Below are 18,740 nucleotides of genomic sequence, written 5' to 3' on the forward strand. Positions count from 1 at the left end.
TGTTTCAAAGGATGGAGATCCGTCAGTGCTGGCCAATTCTGCTTTTTTCTGTGACACTGCGCTTATGCGCAAAGCCAGCTCTGCCAGTCTGCAGACGACGGCTGAGCATCCCCTCCTGGCCTCCCCCTGCTCACCTCGGCTGATCCATGCCTCGTCCCTGTCTTGCCCCTTGGCGTGGGACAAAACCCCCAAGTCTCTGAAGTGATAAGAAAGGCAGGGGTTTGTGTAATTTCCCCAAAGTCATTACTTCTGGTTAGAGTACACGAATGTTTACTACTGGTCTGAAGCCCGGTTTTATTTTCTGATTTTGCCTTTGGAGGAAGCCAGGGGAGCAGAGGCCGGGAGGCGAGGAGGGAGCGCAGACGACAGCACCAGCCTGTTTTGGCCCAGCTCCTGCACAGTGAAAGCAGTGCTGGTGGCGGGGGGTCTGTTCTTCAGCCCCCTCATAGAAACAGAAAGCATTTCTCATTTCATCGAGCTTGCACCAAAATAGGCTACGGATAAGCCTATAGCAGAAGTACCTTGCTTTGCATTGACAAGCCACTGGCTTTGGGCCCCTATTAATTCTGGGACAACCTCATACATGTCCCTGGAAATAGCGGAGTGGATTTTAGGAAATTAAATTAGGTAGGTCAGCATAGTTTCATGTAAATCTGCTCTTGACTGCACGTTTTCCAGGGCAGAAGGTGCATCTCTAGGAAAGCAGGACTCCGATTCCCTCTGAAATCAGTAGCCGTTGCCGTAACTTACAAATGTCTTTTTATACGGAGAGGGGGGAGGAGAGTGTCTCATGGTGCTTCTCCTCTGAGTCACTGCCCCTCCAGGGGTGGTCCCGCAGGCAGCAGGAGCGGTGCAGCTGCCGGCTCCGCTGGCGACCGCTGCTTCTGCCGCCTGCGTGTGTCCGGAGCTGAGGCGCAGGGTGCCGGCTGCCCCCTCCGGGCTGCCTGGCCCGCCTGCTGCCTGCCTCCTCCGTTCACGTGGCCCTGCATAGCCATGTGCACTCAGCTGCAGTAAACGTTTTCAATAAGTAACTGTTGGCCATCCTTATTTTAGGACAGGCACTAGTGAGGTGAGCTCAGCATAAACCGATGCATCTAAATGCCTTTGAAGTTAGGTTTTTGAGGTGTGAAATCCTATAGCAGAACTACTTGGGATTTTTTGTTATCCTCTTCTGTCTTTATACTGCTGCGATACCTGTGTCTCAGTTTGAAGATACGGTTATCTTTTCAATTAAGACCCAGGTCCAAATTTTGCTTCCTGAATTTCTCTATACAGAGTAATATATGAAAATACAATTATATATGAATATCATTATCATTACTAAGTTGATCAGTGTAATGTTTCTTTTGAGTACATGGTGTTCATTCTTGCATGTCAGTGAAACACTTAAGCACAGACTATTTCTGTCTTATGCTCAAAAGAGTAGCTATTTTGAAGGCATATGTTTTTCTCCTGTGAAACTTGAAAGAGCTGAGTGCCTTATCCAAGATAATGTGATAGATTATTTAAAACTAAAGAGTTTATTTTTTCTAAATTGCTTTAAAATATGTTTACATCAATCATCCCAGTAAGGCTGATTTTAAGATTCAAAATATTTGTTATGATTTTTTTTAAGATTCACTGTATGTAAGAGCATATAAATTATGACATGAAATCATTAGTGTAGCGAATTCTAATTGATTTATGTGTTTTCTTTTACAAAATATGATGTTATTCTGAATTAACAACATAAACGTCTGCTTTTAAACTCACTTTGCAGACTAATACAAAGAAGAGCTCACGCAGACCTAATAAGTTATATTCTGCTGTGCAACAAGATTGTACTTTTCATACAAAGTATGAAAAATTCCAGAGTTCAAGAGACTGCTTCTTGTTTCTCTCTTTAGGAGATTTTTTGTCTATCACAGAAGTTTGATGTCATCTGCCGTTGAAAGTCTGAGTATCTGAAAAGAATACATTGCATGAGCTTTAGAAGTTTGAACGTTTTGAGTCCAAGGCAGTTAAAACATATATATATTTATAAACCACTAAAACTAAGTAAGCTTTGAAACAGCCCAAGTTTGAAATAATAAAGCTAACTAGAGAACAAGTTTTCTGTGGTGTGAAAAAGGGAGGTTTTAATTTTTTTTACATCATTTCAATGAAAGTGGCAGCTTTTGTAAAACTATTTCCAAAAATGCATAGAAGAGAGGAGTTTCAGAAAGAGTATCTTTGTGGGGTAGGACCCTCATGTGGAAAGTGGGAGGTGCAGCAGCAAGTCATCACCCTGCAGAGCACTCTGCAAACCTGCCTCTCCTGCAATCCAGATGTGAAGTGCCTTGAGCACTGACACTAGTGTCTGTTCCGGGGACTCTTCTTTTCAAATAAGAATGTATTTTGACCCGAGATTCCATGTAACTGCAACTTCTTCTCATGAAATTTGGCCAAAACAGACATTTTTCCTTCAAATTTATTTGCTCAAATGCAAGTTTCTTGAAAAACTTTCTCCTGAGGGTGAGGATTTGTAGTCGCTCTGCTAAGCAGTCTAATGTATTTCCTTTCAAATGATAAAATTTTACTTTATTGCTAATTTATGTGTTATCTTTTGTCTTCTTGGACAAGATAGGAGTTGCATTGCTAGTATAAAAATGTGCATGTTGTTTAAAAAGAGTTGAATGAAATTAGATTAGTCTTTTAGAAAATAATGAGAGTAAAAGAGGTACAAGTAATTCAGCAAAATGAAATGTTATTTGGGCTAAATTTTGCTGCTCAGCGCAACGCCCCGATGAATTCCATGCATGTGAACTCGAAGCAGAAGTTTGCCCTAGCCTAGAGTATCACTGTGAGTCAGTGTCTGATTCATGACAGCCGGGAGAACGTAATCTCTCTTCCTGCATTACCCTGTATGTGTGTTGTACTTGTCCCCCCCCCCCCCCCCACCTACTTAATGGCCATGCAATCTGCTACAGCTACCCATGGAAACAGTCTCTTTTTTAAATTGAGAACTACATGAATAGGAGGATTCTTACCTCTCCCTTTTGTTCAGCAGTGATGGATAAAAAGCTATTAAAATTTTTGATTTCTTTTCTTTTCCCCTTAACTCGAAGGGGCATGGGGCTCTGGACTGGAAATTCTTTCTGCTTGGAAGACTGTAAAGGACCCCAGCCAACTTTATCATTAGCTTGCAGCCTTTCCACATTGCTCTGTGGCTTACCAAACTAAGAAAGTTCATGACCTCTCCATTTCTGCAAAAGTTCACAATAGACTAGGATCTTTTTTTGGGAACCCTTTCAACAATATGTCTTGTAAAATAATGGAGAAGCTCAATCCCCAAGTAATGTTTTAGGTATCGTATATATAACTGATCTGTGTGTGCTGTTTGCTTGTTCCCAGGCACTGGGGCTTTCGTTTGTACGCAGTTGCAGCTTATTCGCTTGCCTTTAGGAAAAAGCATGTTAAAGTAGCTGCAAAACTTTCTGTTGATTTGGAGAATTCTCTATGAGAAAAAAGTCCTCCGTACCCAGAAAACAGAAATGCAGATTCAGTAGCACTGAAAATGCTACTCTTAGTATTTTAAGTTGTTTAAGTGTCTGCTAGAACTGCCCTCCTGCCCTCCCCCCAAATCAAAATAGAGCAGGAGAGAAATCTGAGAATCCAAACAGAAGAAACTTTCCGTGGCAGTTGCCCTGTTTGAGAACAATATTCTTGGATTTAGAAATGAGAACTGGAGAGCAGATTTATTATTATATGCAAGGCTTTTATTTTGTCACTTGCAAGTCTCTGTCAGTCGAGACGTCTCTCTGTCTGAAAAGTTATGAGGGATATGTATATATACTTTTATATGTGTATCCACACACACACATATATATATATATATATATATATGTATTTTTTTTTCATCTCAGTTATTGAAACTTCCTTGTATTTTTAACAGTGCTGTTGCTTTTAATGTAGAAGGAAGGAGATTTAACAAAGGCCTATTGGCTGCTAGGGGAAAACTTGCAAACTGAAACCAATTCATTTGAAGTATTTTGTAAAAACACATGGATAGAGGCTGTGGTTAGCGGAAATGGTTTGAAACTTTGGTTAGTTTGATGTAGTACTGGCTTGGGAGCTGTTAGTGTATGCGATCTAAAACATACTGAAGCAGTCTGAAAGATGCCATATTTAATCTGTTTCTATTTTATAGTAGCATTCAGAGTCCTGTTGAGCAAGGTCTTTTCTTTGTGCTCTTATTATATGGTTACACAAGAGCAAGCACAGTTTTCCTCTTCAGTGATGCCTAAGACACTAAATGTAAGTAATACCAGTCGTGGCTATACGCTGATCTTTCAAAATTAGCAAGAGATGCTAGCATCTTCTTATATCTGCATGTTGTTGTGGCACCAACTGGAGAGATCACAAATATATCCCAAATAATATACACAGGCTTTCTGAAAAAAGATTTGTATAGTTTCTAAGAATCTGTTTTCTCTAGGGCTCAGGAGGCAAGGATTTGTTACCTCTTAGTCCCAAATACATTTTATCTATTTTAAATATACTTATTTTAAAGGAATTACTTACAGAAAATTAAAGTTGCAGTGCTAAAAAAGATACTACTTTTCTGCGAGCATAAGCTGCAGTAAATGAGTGTCACTCTTTTTAAATTGTTTTTGTTTTTAATCAAGTTTATGTGAAACTCAGATTTGCCATTACTTATGAAGAATTCCCAGAAATAGGTATGCTCTTAAATTGAAATATTTTTAATAATCAGTTTCTGAAAGGACACACAGATTTTTTTTTAAAGAAAAACTTAAATTGGAGGTCTTCTAAAACTTAGGGTTGACCAAATAAAGAATACTGTTATGTTTGTCTAGCAAAAGAGAAGAAAGATGATTACTTTATTTTTACAAGACTTGAAGTTATAAGTCTAGGTGGAATATTATGTTACATTTTAGAGTATTTTTACTGTTACTCTTCATGGGATTTCAGTCATTTTTTTGCATCTTTTGCCAATGTTGTCTTTGTTATAAAGACTGGGGTTTCTAACTTAGACTACATTACAAGCTGTAACTGAGGACACCAGAGTGTCATATCACTCTTTTATTAATCAAAACTTTTAGGTATGGATTGCAGTATCCTGATGTGTGAAAATTAGCTTTTGTTATAATTTTCTATATAATATACTCACTGCTCAAGTGAGAAGACTTAAAGGTTTACCCTTCCTTCAAAATAAGGCTTGGCATTGCTTCACTGATTTTTTATTTCTTTATTTATTTATTTTTGTTGCTTTGTTTTCTGGTCAAGAAGACTAACTGGTTTTCCTTCTCTCTTAATCAGGTCTTCTGCTTTAGGTTTGACGAGTGCAGACATGCTATTAGAGATTTAAGCAATTTTGGAGGCTGTGTAATGGGTCGGAGTCCCAGGTACTGCTGTTCGGTGCTGCCTTTTGCTGCAGATGATAAGGCGGAAGATAACTACGGAAGTAAAATGAGGTTCTAAATGTTAATCCCCATTTTCCTTCTCTAAGGTCTTCCTTTTCAGGGCTTAACTTTGCAAGCTTTACTCATGTTGCCTGGCACTAACGCAGTTAGGTTTGTGAGGGTATGACAGCATGAAGCTGGATGGAAATACCAATGTAGTGATTACAGTGTAGTAAGAGGGTGCAGTGGTAAATCATTTTTCAAGTGGTTGTCATCCACACTGATTTTAACATTTGGAAGTGCTCTCTCTGCTGGTGGTCAGGTTTGGAAGTGATGGTGAGCAGTAAAAAGATGCAGATGATGGCAGCAAAAGGGTAGATTTTGAGGAGCCAGTGGAAGAAGGAAGGTTGTGGCGCATTGAGCAACCTTCAGGGCAGATGATTTTGGTATAAATGGTGTTCTGAAATCATAAATAAGGTCGAGAGAGATGAAATTTGAAAGAGTTTGAAAATGAGAGTAATGCATGAAAGGAGGGGGAATAAGGTACAGTCAATAATAAGATGAGGGTTTAGGACAAGAAGAGGAGTTAGGCTTTTCCCTTTCCAAACTGTCTTCGCTACTCAGAGAGCGGGAGTTGGGATTCCCACTAGGATGCTCTGGTGGTGTGTGGATGGGGAGTAAGAGTCCCAGTTGAGAGCAGTTTGCAAATTGAGGGTGATACAGGCCAGTATCTTGCAGACAGTGGTCTGTATCTTGAAGATCTAAAAATCAGACTGTGGTGTACTAATTTGCTGATTTATACTGAGATGTTTAATGCTAATAGGGCTTATGAGACAGGCTAGAGTTGTATACTCAACTTTGTTCTCATTGGCCTGGTGACTGATGTATTTGCAATTTGCATTACAGCTTTTCTCTACATTAACTCAGGATCTCAGTTTGGGGTATACATTAGGAGGGGATCCTATTTTCTGGTTTCTTACGGTTAAACTGGGACTAATCTCAACCCTAGACCAAACATGAGTTTGGTTATTGATTTGGAAAAGGAGAGGATTGTTGCTGATTTGTGAGGAGAAAGTTTGATTATCTTTTGAACAAAACAGGAACGTAAATGAAAGTAGAAGGAAAGCTAAAATGTAGAGATTGTAACACTCAGCAGTTCCTATTCTTTATTTTTCTTGAGAAGTCTCCAGCCTGCTATGGTGTTAATTATGTTAAATCAAAAAAATGGTAATACTCTCCAGCATGGTCAGATAGTAGGACTACAGTAGTCAGACACTGAAGGTTACCTATGTACCTTGGTAACAATGTACCTATTGTTACCAGGTCGTTTTTTAAAAAATCTTAAAATAAAACATCCTCATCTTTAGAAGTTATGAACGCATTTGAAAATAAAATAAGTAATCCTTGAGAGTAATCCTTTGATTTTTAGGAATTTAGACCTCAGTGTATCCAAACCTGAAGTGGTATGTTGAAGTTCCTGCTCTGGATTAACCGCATTCAGAACTCTGAACTCAAACAGATTGCCAAATCTGTTTCATTTAAGCGTATAAACTAATGATAATTATACTAGTTGTATTTATATAATGATAGTTCTCAAATTTTAGGACAAAATTGGTCATGTTTAGTAATGAGTGAATGCACATTTAAGTCAGTGTCACAAGGAGTTATTGAAAGTACACTGCTTTAAAAGTATTGAGTGGTTTGGAAAAATATTAGCTAAATATTGTTGCTATTTTTTTTCCCAGAGATGAAAATAAGTCCTGTTTTTGTTAAGGTATCTTGAGAGATATTTAACAAATGAATTAATACACTGCTGTGATTATTTCCACATTGCTTTTACAGTCTGCTGACTGGAAACGAATTTTCCTCAGCGGTTTGGCACAGAAGCACACGTGTGCATGTGCACAGATGCATATGAAACAGAGATACTGTCCCACTGGTATCTAATACTTGTGGGTGAAATGATGGAGGAAAGGAGGGGCCTCTGTCTTCGTTTCAGCCTACTTAGGCAACATATAAAGTAGCCTTTTGTGTAAGCTACAGTTTGCACACAGTTGTGGGGGACCAAGAAGGGAAAGTATTGAAATTTCCTTGTTCCCCACAAACGATGGCACAGTCATCATGGTTGGTCTTGGGATCAGTTTTATAGAGCGTAGTGGAAACATATGAAGCTTTCAATCCCCACTTACTATTAATAGGATTCCCTCACTCTTCCTGCAACACAAGTCGGTAAAAATATTCTGCCCTTCTATACCGGGTCCTGGAACCCAGTAGTGATCTGTAGATGCTTTTCAGTGTATGTTAGTTTTGTCACTCTTTGTCTGTGCTTATTTCCCGACAGATCTATCTGGCATAATGCTTTTCATCTCAGATGGATGGGGAAGAGCTATTCAGACTTTGGGGGGTGTCAGAGCGGTTGGTATGCTCTCGTGCTGCCTTGCTGTGGGAGGTGGAAGGGGGAGTCGTGGCTCTCACCTTGTCTGCAGCCACCGACCAGGGTGCAGGGATGGCTCGCAGGTGCCTCTGCACCAGGCTGACGGGGCAGTGGGGGCAGTAAGGACAAGGCATCCCAGCTGCCCCTCGCCTCCTGACCACCACGCATGGGGAGGGATGAGGATGTGGTGCTTAGCAGAGACCTGATGCTTTCTGTAAGAATTGCTGAGTTTCAGCCTCTTCAAGTGTTAAGCTGGAACAAGGACAGGTAGTTTCCCATATTTGTCTTTAGAGATAACACATTTGTTCTTGTTTTCCTAGAATGCATTTATTCTTACTCTTGAATATGCAATGTTGCATGTGTGGTTTATCTGACTCATTATCACAATTGTCTATATGACTAGACAGTTCTGCTATCAGTAAGAAATCCTTTTTGCCTGAACAATTAAAAAAACTCAAAATCTTGTCAGAAATATAAGATATCTTAACCAACCTAAATAAATTTTCCAGTGATTCACCTAGCATGTGCGTTCCTTCCACGTGGTTCAGTGTAATTGTTTATATTGCACAGTTCTACTCAGCTGGCTTTAACTTTTAAGCTTCCAAAAGTATAATATAGTATTTGGAACAGAGTGACATTTCATATTTTTTACTAACTTCATAGTTTATAGGGTGTAGGAAATGTGAGGCACTGTATATAGTAATGCTTTTACATCTCTCTCTGTATATTAATCACTATTTAGACCCCATATACTAGAAGATTATTGACCTTTTCCAGCCAGGAACATATATCAAAATTCATTGTTTTCATTTTTCATGGTGTTTGATATTAATGGCCACTAAGTAGAAATCTTATTTCCAGTACATGTCTAAAATAACTCAGGCTTTTCATCTGGTGCTGAACCGCCACTTGTGAAGTCTCCTTCCCTGGAGATATTCAAAACCTGGACGCGATCCTGGGCGGTATGCTCTAGATGACCCTGCTTGAGCACGGGGGTTGGACTAGATGATCTCCAGAGGTCCCTTCCAACCTCCCCCATTCTGTGATTCTGTGACTGCTGTGTTTCTACCCTCCTAAATCTTCCCTTGAAGTAACTTGCCAGATTCTCAATCTTTTTATGTGTAATTGACACACAAATGTGTGTGTGTGTGTGTGTGTATATGTATATATATATATATATTTCCAGCCTCTTCTCCGTGGTGCCCAGCAACAGGACAAGAGGCAATGGGCAGAAACTGAACTGCAGGCAGTTCCATCTGAACCTGAGAAAAAACTTCTTCACTGTGAGGGTGACTGAGCATTGGAACAGGTTGCCCAGAGAGGTGGTGGAGTCTCCTTCGCTGGAGATATTCAAAACCCATCTGGATGTGATCCTGGGCAATATGCTCTAGCTGACCCTGCTTGAACAGGGAGGTTGCACTAGATGATCTCCAGAGGTCCCTTCCAAGCTAAACGATTCTGTGATATATATATATATATATATATATATACACACACATACACACACACACACATATATATATAGATGATTTACATATACATAGACAGATGTTCCAGTAAAATACATTGTTCCAGTCTAAGTCTAGTACTGCATATGAATAGCTGTCATGATGGATGAAAAAATAATGACAGCTTCAATCCAAGCAATACTGTAGTAGTGGATGGAGATAAGAACTAAACTCTTGGAACAAGCAGAAAATTTTTCTCTTTTTCATCAAGTTCACTTATTGTTCAATTGTTAAACTGCAAGCCAAAGATATTTTGTATTTCTTTAGTATTGTTGCCCAAATTCTGACGTCCCGGCGTAAATGATTATGTATCATCATACTGAATACATTTCATTACATGTTTATGAACTGTAGACTTGATTACTCTAATTCATGTCTGCTACCTGAAACTAATACTGATAATTTTAAATTCTAATCGGATAAACTGCATTTTATTGCGCTCATTGTTGCGTTCATCTGCAGAATTATAAAGTAATCTCTTTATCGACTTATAGCAAAATACCTCTGGAAAGGACAGATTTTTTTCCTACCTTACTTGTGGATTTAGCCCACTTGGAATTTGTGGCAGTACTTGGATAGGGATCCAGGATTTTCCTTTAAGGAATAAATCCTACATAAAAGTTATAATGTGCGTTTTGATCAGGATGATGTCATGCAGTGCTCATAATTTGGATATGAAGCTGTTTACAGAGCTGATGTCATTCGATTCAATGTATTTTTATCAAATATTTTATTTTCTCCCAAGCGTAACCTTGCCACAGTGTAAACAAATATATATATATAAAAGCACATCTATATAATGTATGTATTGCACATGTTGACCTTTCACAGCCAAATGTAAAGCTTTACTCTTTATGTATTAATTCACAAGTTTAGTTGTTGCTTGTAGTCTAGTAGAAGAACAAAATAACTTTTAATGTTTTGCCTCATTTTATGCTAATACACAGCCTAGGAGTTTGTGCCTTGGTGTTAAGAGGCTAGAGAAGCCGTGACATCCTTCACTTTGAGTCTGAACTTGCCATTTGGTAGTGGCACCTCCTGGTGGTCAGTGCACTGTAAAAATATGACAGTCAAGTCATTTGTTTTGACTTTAGCAAGGCTTTCAATACTGTTTCCCACAATATTCTTGCAGGGAAGCTGGGATTTTATGCAGTCTGGGTGGCTGGAAAGGTAAAAAATTGGCTGGACGGCCAGGCTCAGAGGGCTGTGGTCAAGGTAAGCAGCATGGAGGTCAGTAGCCAGTGGAGCAGCACAGGGGCCTATGCTGGGACCTGTCCTGTTTAACATCTCTATCGGTGACCTGGAGGAGGTGAAGGAGTGTGCTCTGGCCAAGTTTGCAGATGACCACTAATGGGGGGGATGGGGCGGGACGGGGTGATACGTTCAAGGACAAGGTGACCATTCAGAGGGTTCCCATGGGAACGTCATGAAATTCATCCAGGACAGATGTCCAGCCCTGCATGAGGAAAGCAGAGCCCTGAGCAATGATACAGGCTGGGGATGGATTGACTGGAGAGCAGCTCTGTGGGAAAGGCCCTGCGGGCCCTGGTGAGCAACAAGTGGGGCAGAAGCCGGCTCTGCGCAGGGGCAGCAGCAAGGGTCAACAGCACCCTGGGATATATGAACGGCCAGGAGACAGAAGGGAGGAATTATCCCCCTCTGATCAGCACTCGTTAGACCACATCTAAACGCTGCATCCAGTTATGAGCCCCCAGTACAGGAAAGACATTGACAAACATGCAGCAAGATCAGTGCGTGGACTTTCTTTTCACAAGAGCAAGAGGTTCATATGCATTTGAAAGTTTATGCAAACTATACAGTAGATAAGAGTCAAAGTAAATTTACCATTTTTAGTAGCAGCTTTTTGCAGTTTAAAGGAAGATCCAATAGTACTATGATACTTTTTCACATTCCAATAGAAATGCAGCACAACTCAATATGTAGGAGTATTCCAACAGTTTACCGACCATATTATTTCAATTTACAATGCATTTTAGGAGACACATAATTGCTCAAATGGACCAATAATTGGTTAATGGGTTTTTTGTTGTTGTTACCAGACTTCTGTAATGAGGATTGAAACTGATAGTGTAATGGGATAACTTTTTAAATAAATCACAGTTACTGCTGAAAGTGAACATTTAGGATGCATGCAAAAGCTAATATTGCTTTCAGTTTCAAGTAGACCCTTTTCAACATTTCATAGGAAAAGTCATATGGGTCAGATGTTCAGATTCTGTCTTGAATGGATTTTTGCTAAGTTAAAATCCTTTTAATGAGGCTAGAAAAGCGTAGGTGATTGTAAAAATAGAGGAAGATGCTTCAGTGATCAGATTCATGCTGTTCTCATTTCCATAACTGGTTCATCTTGGATCAGTTATATACCTCCCGGCTGAAGACATTGTATATACACCTGTGTATCTGAAAAAGTAAATCCCTGATCAAAGCCTCTTCTAAAGGCATGATATGTAACCTTTCTGGATGTACAGCTCTATCCTCTAGTAATGTACAATAGCAAGAAATTTGCCTTAGCCTGAAATATGCCCAATCCAAAGTGCAGTTTTACGGGTTAAGGAACAAGAAGATGAAAGGGATGAGGCTTATCTTCTACTGCACACTGTTCGGCTTTTTCCGCAGTCCTTTGTAGCTGTGCTTTCCTTCACTTCATGGAGCACAGGGCAAGATAAACATGCTCTAGAATTGGGTAATAGGAGGGGAGGGATTGCAGATGGAGTGCAATCAGACGTGGGAAATGGTCCCTTCAGCTCATAGCCTGGTAACTTAAGAGCTGCAGATATCAACTACTTTCTGAGGCCTATTGGAGTACCTTCCTTAACGTTAAGTGTTTTGGTGGTTTGAGCCCTCGCAGAGATGGTGAATCTACTCATTGAATAATTGTTGCTGACTCTCCATGATCCACTGTTGGCATGCCTAATAGAACGTAACTGTTTTTAAAACTTCTTTTTCCTCCCTTGCTGCTCTAATGTGTGTTGCACAGTAGGTCTCTGTGTCTGAAATTCCAGTAGTTGTGTGATGTGAATGAGATGCAATTCAAACCCCGGTATTTGTTCGTACTAGATTGTTGGGCTGGGGAACGTAACTGGAATTCAGCTTATATTAAAAGCTGCTCATAGCTTTTCTTTGGCACCTGAATGCTTGTTTTGACGGTTCCCTCCTGCAGTATAGAGCTAGACAGGGAAATGAATGAGTTCTTTGGCAAATTTTCAGATATATTAGTTTTTTATTAACCATTATTTTCCTTTCAGCCTGTGTTAGCATGCCCAAGTACCATATGCTGCTGAACAGACAAGTCCAGCACACACCCGAGTCTGATTATTTTATGTTAGTTTTGATCTGTGTGCTTTTTTGCCACAGAAGTTTTATCTGTTCTCAAATACTCAAGACAGTGAAGACAGCCACCCATATTATGTGATGTACTTTTAAATTTGAGATAATTCTACACAGAAATGAGAAATATGTGCTTGCTTTCTCTTCATCTCTTTATAAATGGAGTTATTAATGGAACTAGAAACGTGAAATTTTGGGAAGGAGGAACTTGCTTCTGCCGTTTGACCGTACTTTGAGTGGAGTCCATTCTCCTTTGAGGTTTATACTTAAATATTTTGTGCACAGTTGTTTGATTGACAACGATTAGAAAAAAGTGTTTAGGAATTTATTTAATGGCAAAGATCTTAAAGCAGAAAGCTAAAAGCTATATCTAGATTTAAATCATTTCAACATTAGAAAGATCTGCTCTGATAGGCTGAGAGAGCCTTGTTGAGTTCTGTTTGAAAAAGATGATCCGTTTTCAAAGATACTTCTCTGCAGTAAGAAATATTCATGATGTTTGGCCTGAACAGGTTAGAAAAGATTAGGTGTGTTTGGGAAAGATCTAGTTTATCTGGTTTCAGAGTATATACCCAATTGTAGTGGTGACTACAGTAGATCTGCTCCCAGCTGTAAGCTGATGTCAGGAAACCTGGGTTGTTATAGTCAAAGGTAAGAAGTAAAGACACTTTTCTGGGAGTGACTGCTGTCCTACCCGAGTGGTGCTCTCTGCTGTTCACCTTGCAGGTAGATTTAAAAAAAAAAAAACACAAACACGAAATTATCCTCCACCCCCAACTGTGCAACTGTAGCCATGCAGATAAAATATTCCTTTTGATGCTTCAGGCCACTCTCCTGACGTGGCAGGTGAGATTAAATCACAGCAGCAGGCATAATCTGATGGTGTGTGTAAACACCAAACATTCTCAGATGGAAGTTTTAGGACACTTTTTTTTTCTGTTTTCTGCTAAATACGTAGCTGTTTCTGACGAAGAAGTTTATGGAACCTTCTTCTTGTACAATGTGTACAAAATATCCCAAAGAACAATTGTATTTGCTGTAACTTTTAGTGTTAAGCAAACAGTTTTAAACCTTTGGAAAGGGTAGAGACACCTATTTAGACAGAAAGGAGCCGGAAATCTTTCTATACCGTTAATAAGAACACATTGTAATTTCCATTCCTGTTTCTAGATACTTTGTTTTCCACATGTGGTGCTTGTTTCCATTATGTGGGAACATGAAATCGTTAGCTACAGAATATTGAGTAATGCTATTTCAACTGAAGGTTTTCTCAGTTTTTCCTGTGTGCTTTTTAAAAGTCATGTCATATGGGGTAAAGAGAATAAGAATGACCACGTTTTTATTGGCTTTGTTAATGTGTTCGTGCTTCCACTCTTCGTGTTAGTGTTCAGTTAGCAAATATTTATCTTCCATTGCAGAATACTCTGGAGCTGAAAGGGTAGCGCTCAGGAGTTTAAATTATAAGTACCTTTATAATCATCGTCAAGTAGAATAGTTAAATGGGTGTACACAGGAAGTAGGAGATCTGGCTTGCATAGACTTGAGCTGAGTGATGCAATATTTAAGTGAGCTTATTATAAATCAGGTTTAGCATTACTTCTGTCCTTTTATTCAATTAAGTGAATTTGCTAGTTTTCTGCATGAACTAGTGACAAAGACATCTGTATAGGTTTTACAAAATAATTGCTTACTGCTAATTTGCATGTCGGTAGAGCAGTGTCACTAATGAGTTTTCTAACAAAGTGTCTCGATAATTCTGAATGCGTTGCAGATTTGCAGAGTGCGGTACCCTTATAAACAATCATAAACAAGTGAGAGAATATAAACATGGCTTTGTGTTGTTAACAGAACGTGAAACTGTAATCACAATATTCAAATTTTAAAACAACAGCAAAACATCTGAGTCCAGGATGTTGCTTTTAAAAAAAAAAAAAAAAACAGAAAAATTCTGAATCAGGTTTCTTGAAAAGCTTTTGGATAGTATTTTAAACTGCATTTAGTGTCTCTCTTTCATCTTTATAGAAAGTCCCACTTTCACCTACCAGACTCAATGCATTTTGCACTTTATATGTTTTATAATTAGAAAATGTATTGGATATATTTAACCTCAATATCAAGCAAGAATTTTATAGCTAAAACTTCCATTGATAAATTTGGACAATATGACAGCTTGAAGATGTTGTGTAAGAGCTCCGCGCTGCCACTGTGCGACAGTGGCACAGCTGGTGGTGGAGCCTCCTGGGGGAACCGCGCATCCTCTCACCCACCCGCAGAGCTGTGGCAAATGCTAGGAGTTGCTGATTGCTGTGTTATGAATCGATAACTGCTCAAAGTAACATTTCTGACTGCTTTAGATTGAGTTATTACCCTTATTTAGGAAATTATGAATAAATATTTACTAGTCATGATGGAGAAATACGAATTGACCAAATCGTGAATACAGATCTGCTTGTAAAGTCAATGCAGTAGTACCTGAATTCAAATCAGTGTTAAGTCTGGTCCAGTCTTTTTTACATTTAGCGAGCAGTGCATGTAAAAACAGTCTAGTATAACACGCAACATATGTTCATTATAGACAGATCATGGAATGGGAATTTAAATTTGAACAGCTTTGCAGTTTAGGTGTTTCCCTTCTGTTTGATTGGTTATTCTATAGAATTAATTGTTAAGATTTGGACCTGTCCATTTCCTGTGGATTTTGTTAACACAGTCAAATCACTAGCTGCAATTTTTAGGGGAGTCTGATATAACTAATGTCTGCAAAATATGGACTAGACCCCTCTACTGGCCCCCTCCTCCAATCCTCAATTTATGGGAAAATTTAACAGAGCAAAAGGGCCTCAAGAAAAGCACTACTCTGTGTAGTTTGGAGAAGGCTTTAATAAAAGTTTCATTGTTCTTTCATATTTACTTACCAAATCCTGCCTGTGTAAATTCTTGCCAAACTCGTTCTATATATTTCTTGTCTGGTCTTGCGAATGTGTTGTTTTGTATCAGGGCCTCGTCAAACAGGAAAGGTGACCGCAGCAGCTCACGTTATGGCACAATGTATAGGTAACGAAGGAAAAAAAGAAGTCTGTCTAAAGCTTCTTAGGCAATATCGAGAAACTTTTAAAGGAACTAATTAGCAAAAGTATGCAGCTTATATCTAAGCTATTTTTAATTCAGATTGAACATACTGAGATAATGTAATAGTGGTTTGGAAGGTGACATTACTGATTCTGTAATCATGTGTGTTTTCTTATATTTGCCTTGGAGGTGGGAAATAGTTTGGGTAGGAAGAAGAGTATAAGGATACAGGAATACCGGAGTTCTGATTTCAGTTTGGACGCTGTTTGTTTTTATGGATGTAGTCAGGTCACCAAGCTGCTATTGCAACTGATTTGTCTTAAATATTTCCAGTTTTGAGTAACAAGGTTAAGGGATGCAAACAGAAATTGTTAAAAGCTTGAACTATGGAGGATCAGACTCCCTTTTAGCCCAGCTGATTTCCACTTCTCTTACTGCAGGGAAGTCTGGCTCGTGGTTCGATTCCAGCTTGGCTTTGGGTTGGGGTAGCTAGGTGTGGAAACATGAATCAGATCCTCTTAGGAGTGTAAAATGTTTCCTACCTTGTCAATTCTGTCCCGTCTTAAGAGCTTAGATCTTTGTAATTGTGTTTTAATGCCTAGATATCAGAGGCAAATTGTGGGATTTTTTCCACAGTGGTCTGGAGGATGAGCCAGGATATCTTCCCTATTAGGTTGAAAGTAGATTTCCAAAGGCGTATCTGCAATGGACTTTGCTTTAGAACTTTTTGTTAAAGAACGTCAAAGGATTTGTGTGAAAACTTTTTGCTTTTCTCCAACTCTATCTAAAAATATTTTTAATAAAAAGTTTATCCCAGTGTTTGTGTTAAGTACCTTTTAATAGTAGTATTTCTGTAATAAGCAACTGTATGTGTACTTCTATAAAGTGTGACAATATGAAGAAAGTAGTACTATTTTTAATTATTTCTGAATTTTTGGTTTACAAAAAGAGATGCTGAGTTATGATAGAAAGTATTTCCTATAATATACTACAACAGTAACTGTGGTTTCAGAGAAGGCATATATCAGGAAAATCAGTTAACTGTGTAACAAATCTTTGCTTAGAAGAACTGTAAGGTATTGATATTTAATAGTTACAGAAATTTAAAAAAATAATCAATTTGATTTCTGAAATGAATAACCTAATGACTGTAAAATAAAATTCTGAAAACTGATCGCCTGATGACGATGATTTACGGTAGTATTTAAGTTGAATGTACTTATATTAAAAATGATGCAAGTTTCACGGTCGTCAAGTTTCTCCAAAATCATTGACATATATGCATATATGTGTATATATATCATACGCAAAGTTGGTTTTCCAACTTGAGAAATAAATACATTTCTGAGACTATTAAAAAAAAAAAGAGAACATCACTTGATATTGTTTCATGCAGCATGTCCTCCTAAGATTTCATGCAGCGTAGTCTCTTAAGATTTAAAAATACATACGGATTTAGAAAAATTCTGGCTGTCTCATTCCTTGTCCTGTTCCAGCCTTTTTACTAGAAAGTGAACTCTCAGACTTATATTTTCATAACCATGAACAGCGCTTGAAAAATGTTGTAGGGTACACGTAACAGATACTTGAAAATGATTGAATAAAGTTATATGGAAGAAAATGTATTCCGTCTCCAATGACGGGTAATCACAGGAACTTAGAAATATGTTAATAAAATGTTTTGTACCCTTTTCTATTCTTAGGCAGGTAGACCAAGATTTTGAAAGATCTGGAATGACTATCGAGGTCTCTTTGTTTGGACTTCTAGACAGTGATAGCTGAGAGGACTTTGATGCTTAGAGCAGCACTAATTGATATTTTTAGGAAGGCAGGCAATTTGCAAGATGTTGCAAGTTTGAAGGTCCCCAAACTAGTCACTTTTTGCCCTCCTGCCCGTTCTGTGAAAAGAAATGAAGCTATATTACTATTAGATACTTCAACAACTGCCCAGAGTGTTGACGTTGCTATGGGAGAATATGTGTTAGTGCATAACCGCTTTAAGAATAGCACACTGAGTACTAAACAGCCATCAGGTCCTGTAGCAATATGTAGAAGACACCTTATGGGTGCAACGTTATTCTATTAGTTAATGTTTTCCTTCTACGTCAGAAGTAATAGTGAAAGCTGTAAAGCAAGCTCCTTAGTTACTTGTAAACTGATATTTTTACATAGATTTATGTGTGTGTACATGTATGTATACATATATGTGTATATTTGTATACATATCTTTTTTAATTTAAAATGTGGAAAGTGCTCTTCATGTAAGATTCAGATATCCCATCTACCAACCTAACAATTTTACCAAAGCAGTGGCAGAAATTCCTTTGATATCATTTAAATTATCATTTAAATATTCATTTGTACCTGTAACATAAGCTGTTTGGCTCTTCTATAAAGTTTTTGGCTGTTGACCGTTGTGTCTCGTTTATATCATTTGGAGCAGGATGCACTTGCCCCTTTATATGCTGTGTAAATTCAGTAAAACTGGGAATTTCCCTACCAGTCAATGTTGGGATTGTGAATCATCTAGAGCTGATAAAAGTGGGAATCGTAAGTACCTAAAGTAGGCAAATTTAAAAAAGAACTTTGTTTTTAACATCATGAGTGTGCATTTACTTACAGGAGTATGACCTAAACGGATATTTTAATATTGAATATTTGTAGGAGTGAGATGTTAACTATATGGGAGATTAATCTTTTTCCATTAATGTATGAAATCTGATGTATTTTTTTTTCCTTTTATGCAGGACCCAAACTACTGGATACAAGTGCATCGACTGGAGCATGGGGATGGTGGGATCTTAGATCTTGATGACATTCTCTGTGATGTAGCCGACGACAAAGACCGTGTAAGTACAAATAGTTATGAAGGAAGCTTGGAGTGCACGGCATATGGTCGTATTAGCATATGATGTTTCCAGCACACCTCCAAAAGTGAGAGTCAAACAATACAAAAATTTTAGGTTTTTTGTACAATTTGCTTGACAGAAGTGGGAAATC

At 38.5% G+C, this 18,740-nt stretch overlaps 1 protein-coding gene across 26 annotated transcripts in view; it reads left to right on the forward strand.

Annotated features, from left to right (window-relative positions):
• PARD3 (par-3 family cell polarity regulator) overlaps window positions 1–18,740 on the forward strand; it is a 468,531-nt gene that overhangs the window by 34,496 nt on the left and 415,295 nt on the right. For all 26 annotated transcript variants that reach the window (XM_068934384.1, XM_068934389.1, XM_068934381.1 and 23 more), the window contains exon 2: window positions 18,488–18,589. In XM_068934384.1, the coding sequence (XP_068790485.1) occupies window positions 18,488–18,589 (102 nt within the window). The remainder of the gene's footprint in view (window positions 1–18,487; window positions 18,590–18,740) is intronic.

Source organism: Struthio camelus, chromosome 2, assembly GCF_040807025.1.
Source record: "Struthio camelus isolate bStrCam1 chromosome 2, bStrCam1.hap1, whole genome shotgun sequence".
Taxonomy (NCBI): Eukaryota; Metazoa; Chordata; class Aves; order Struthioniformes; family Struthionidae; genus Struthio; species Struthio camelus.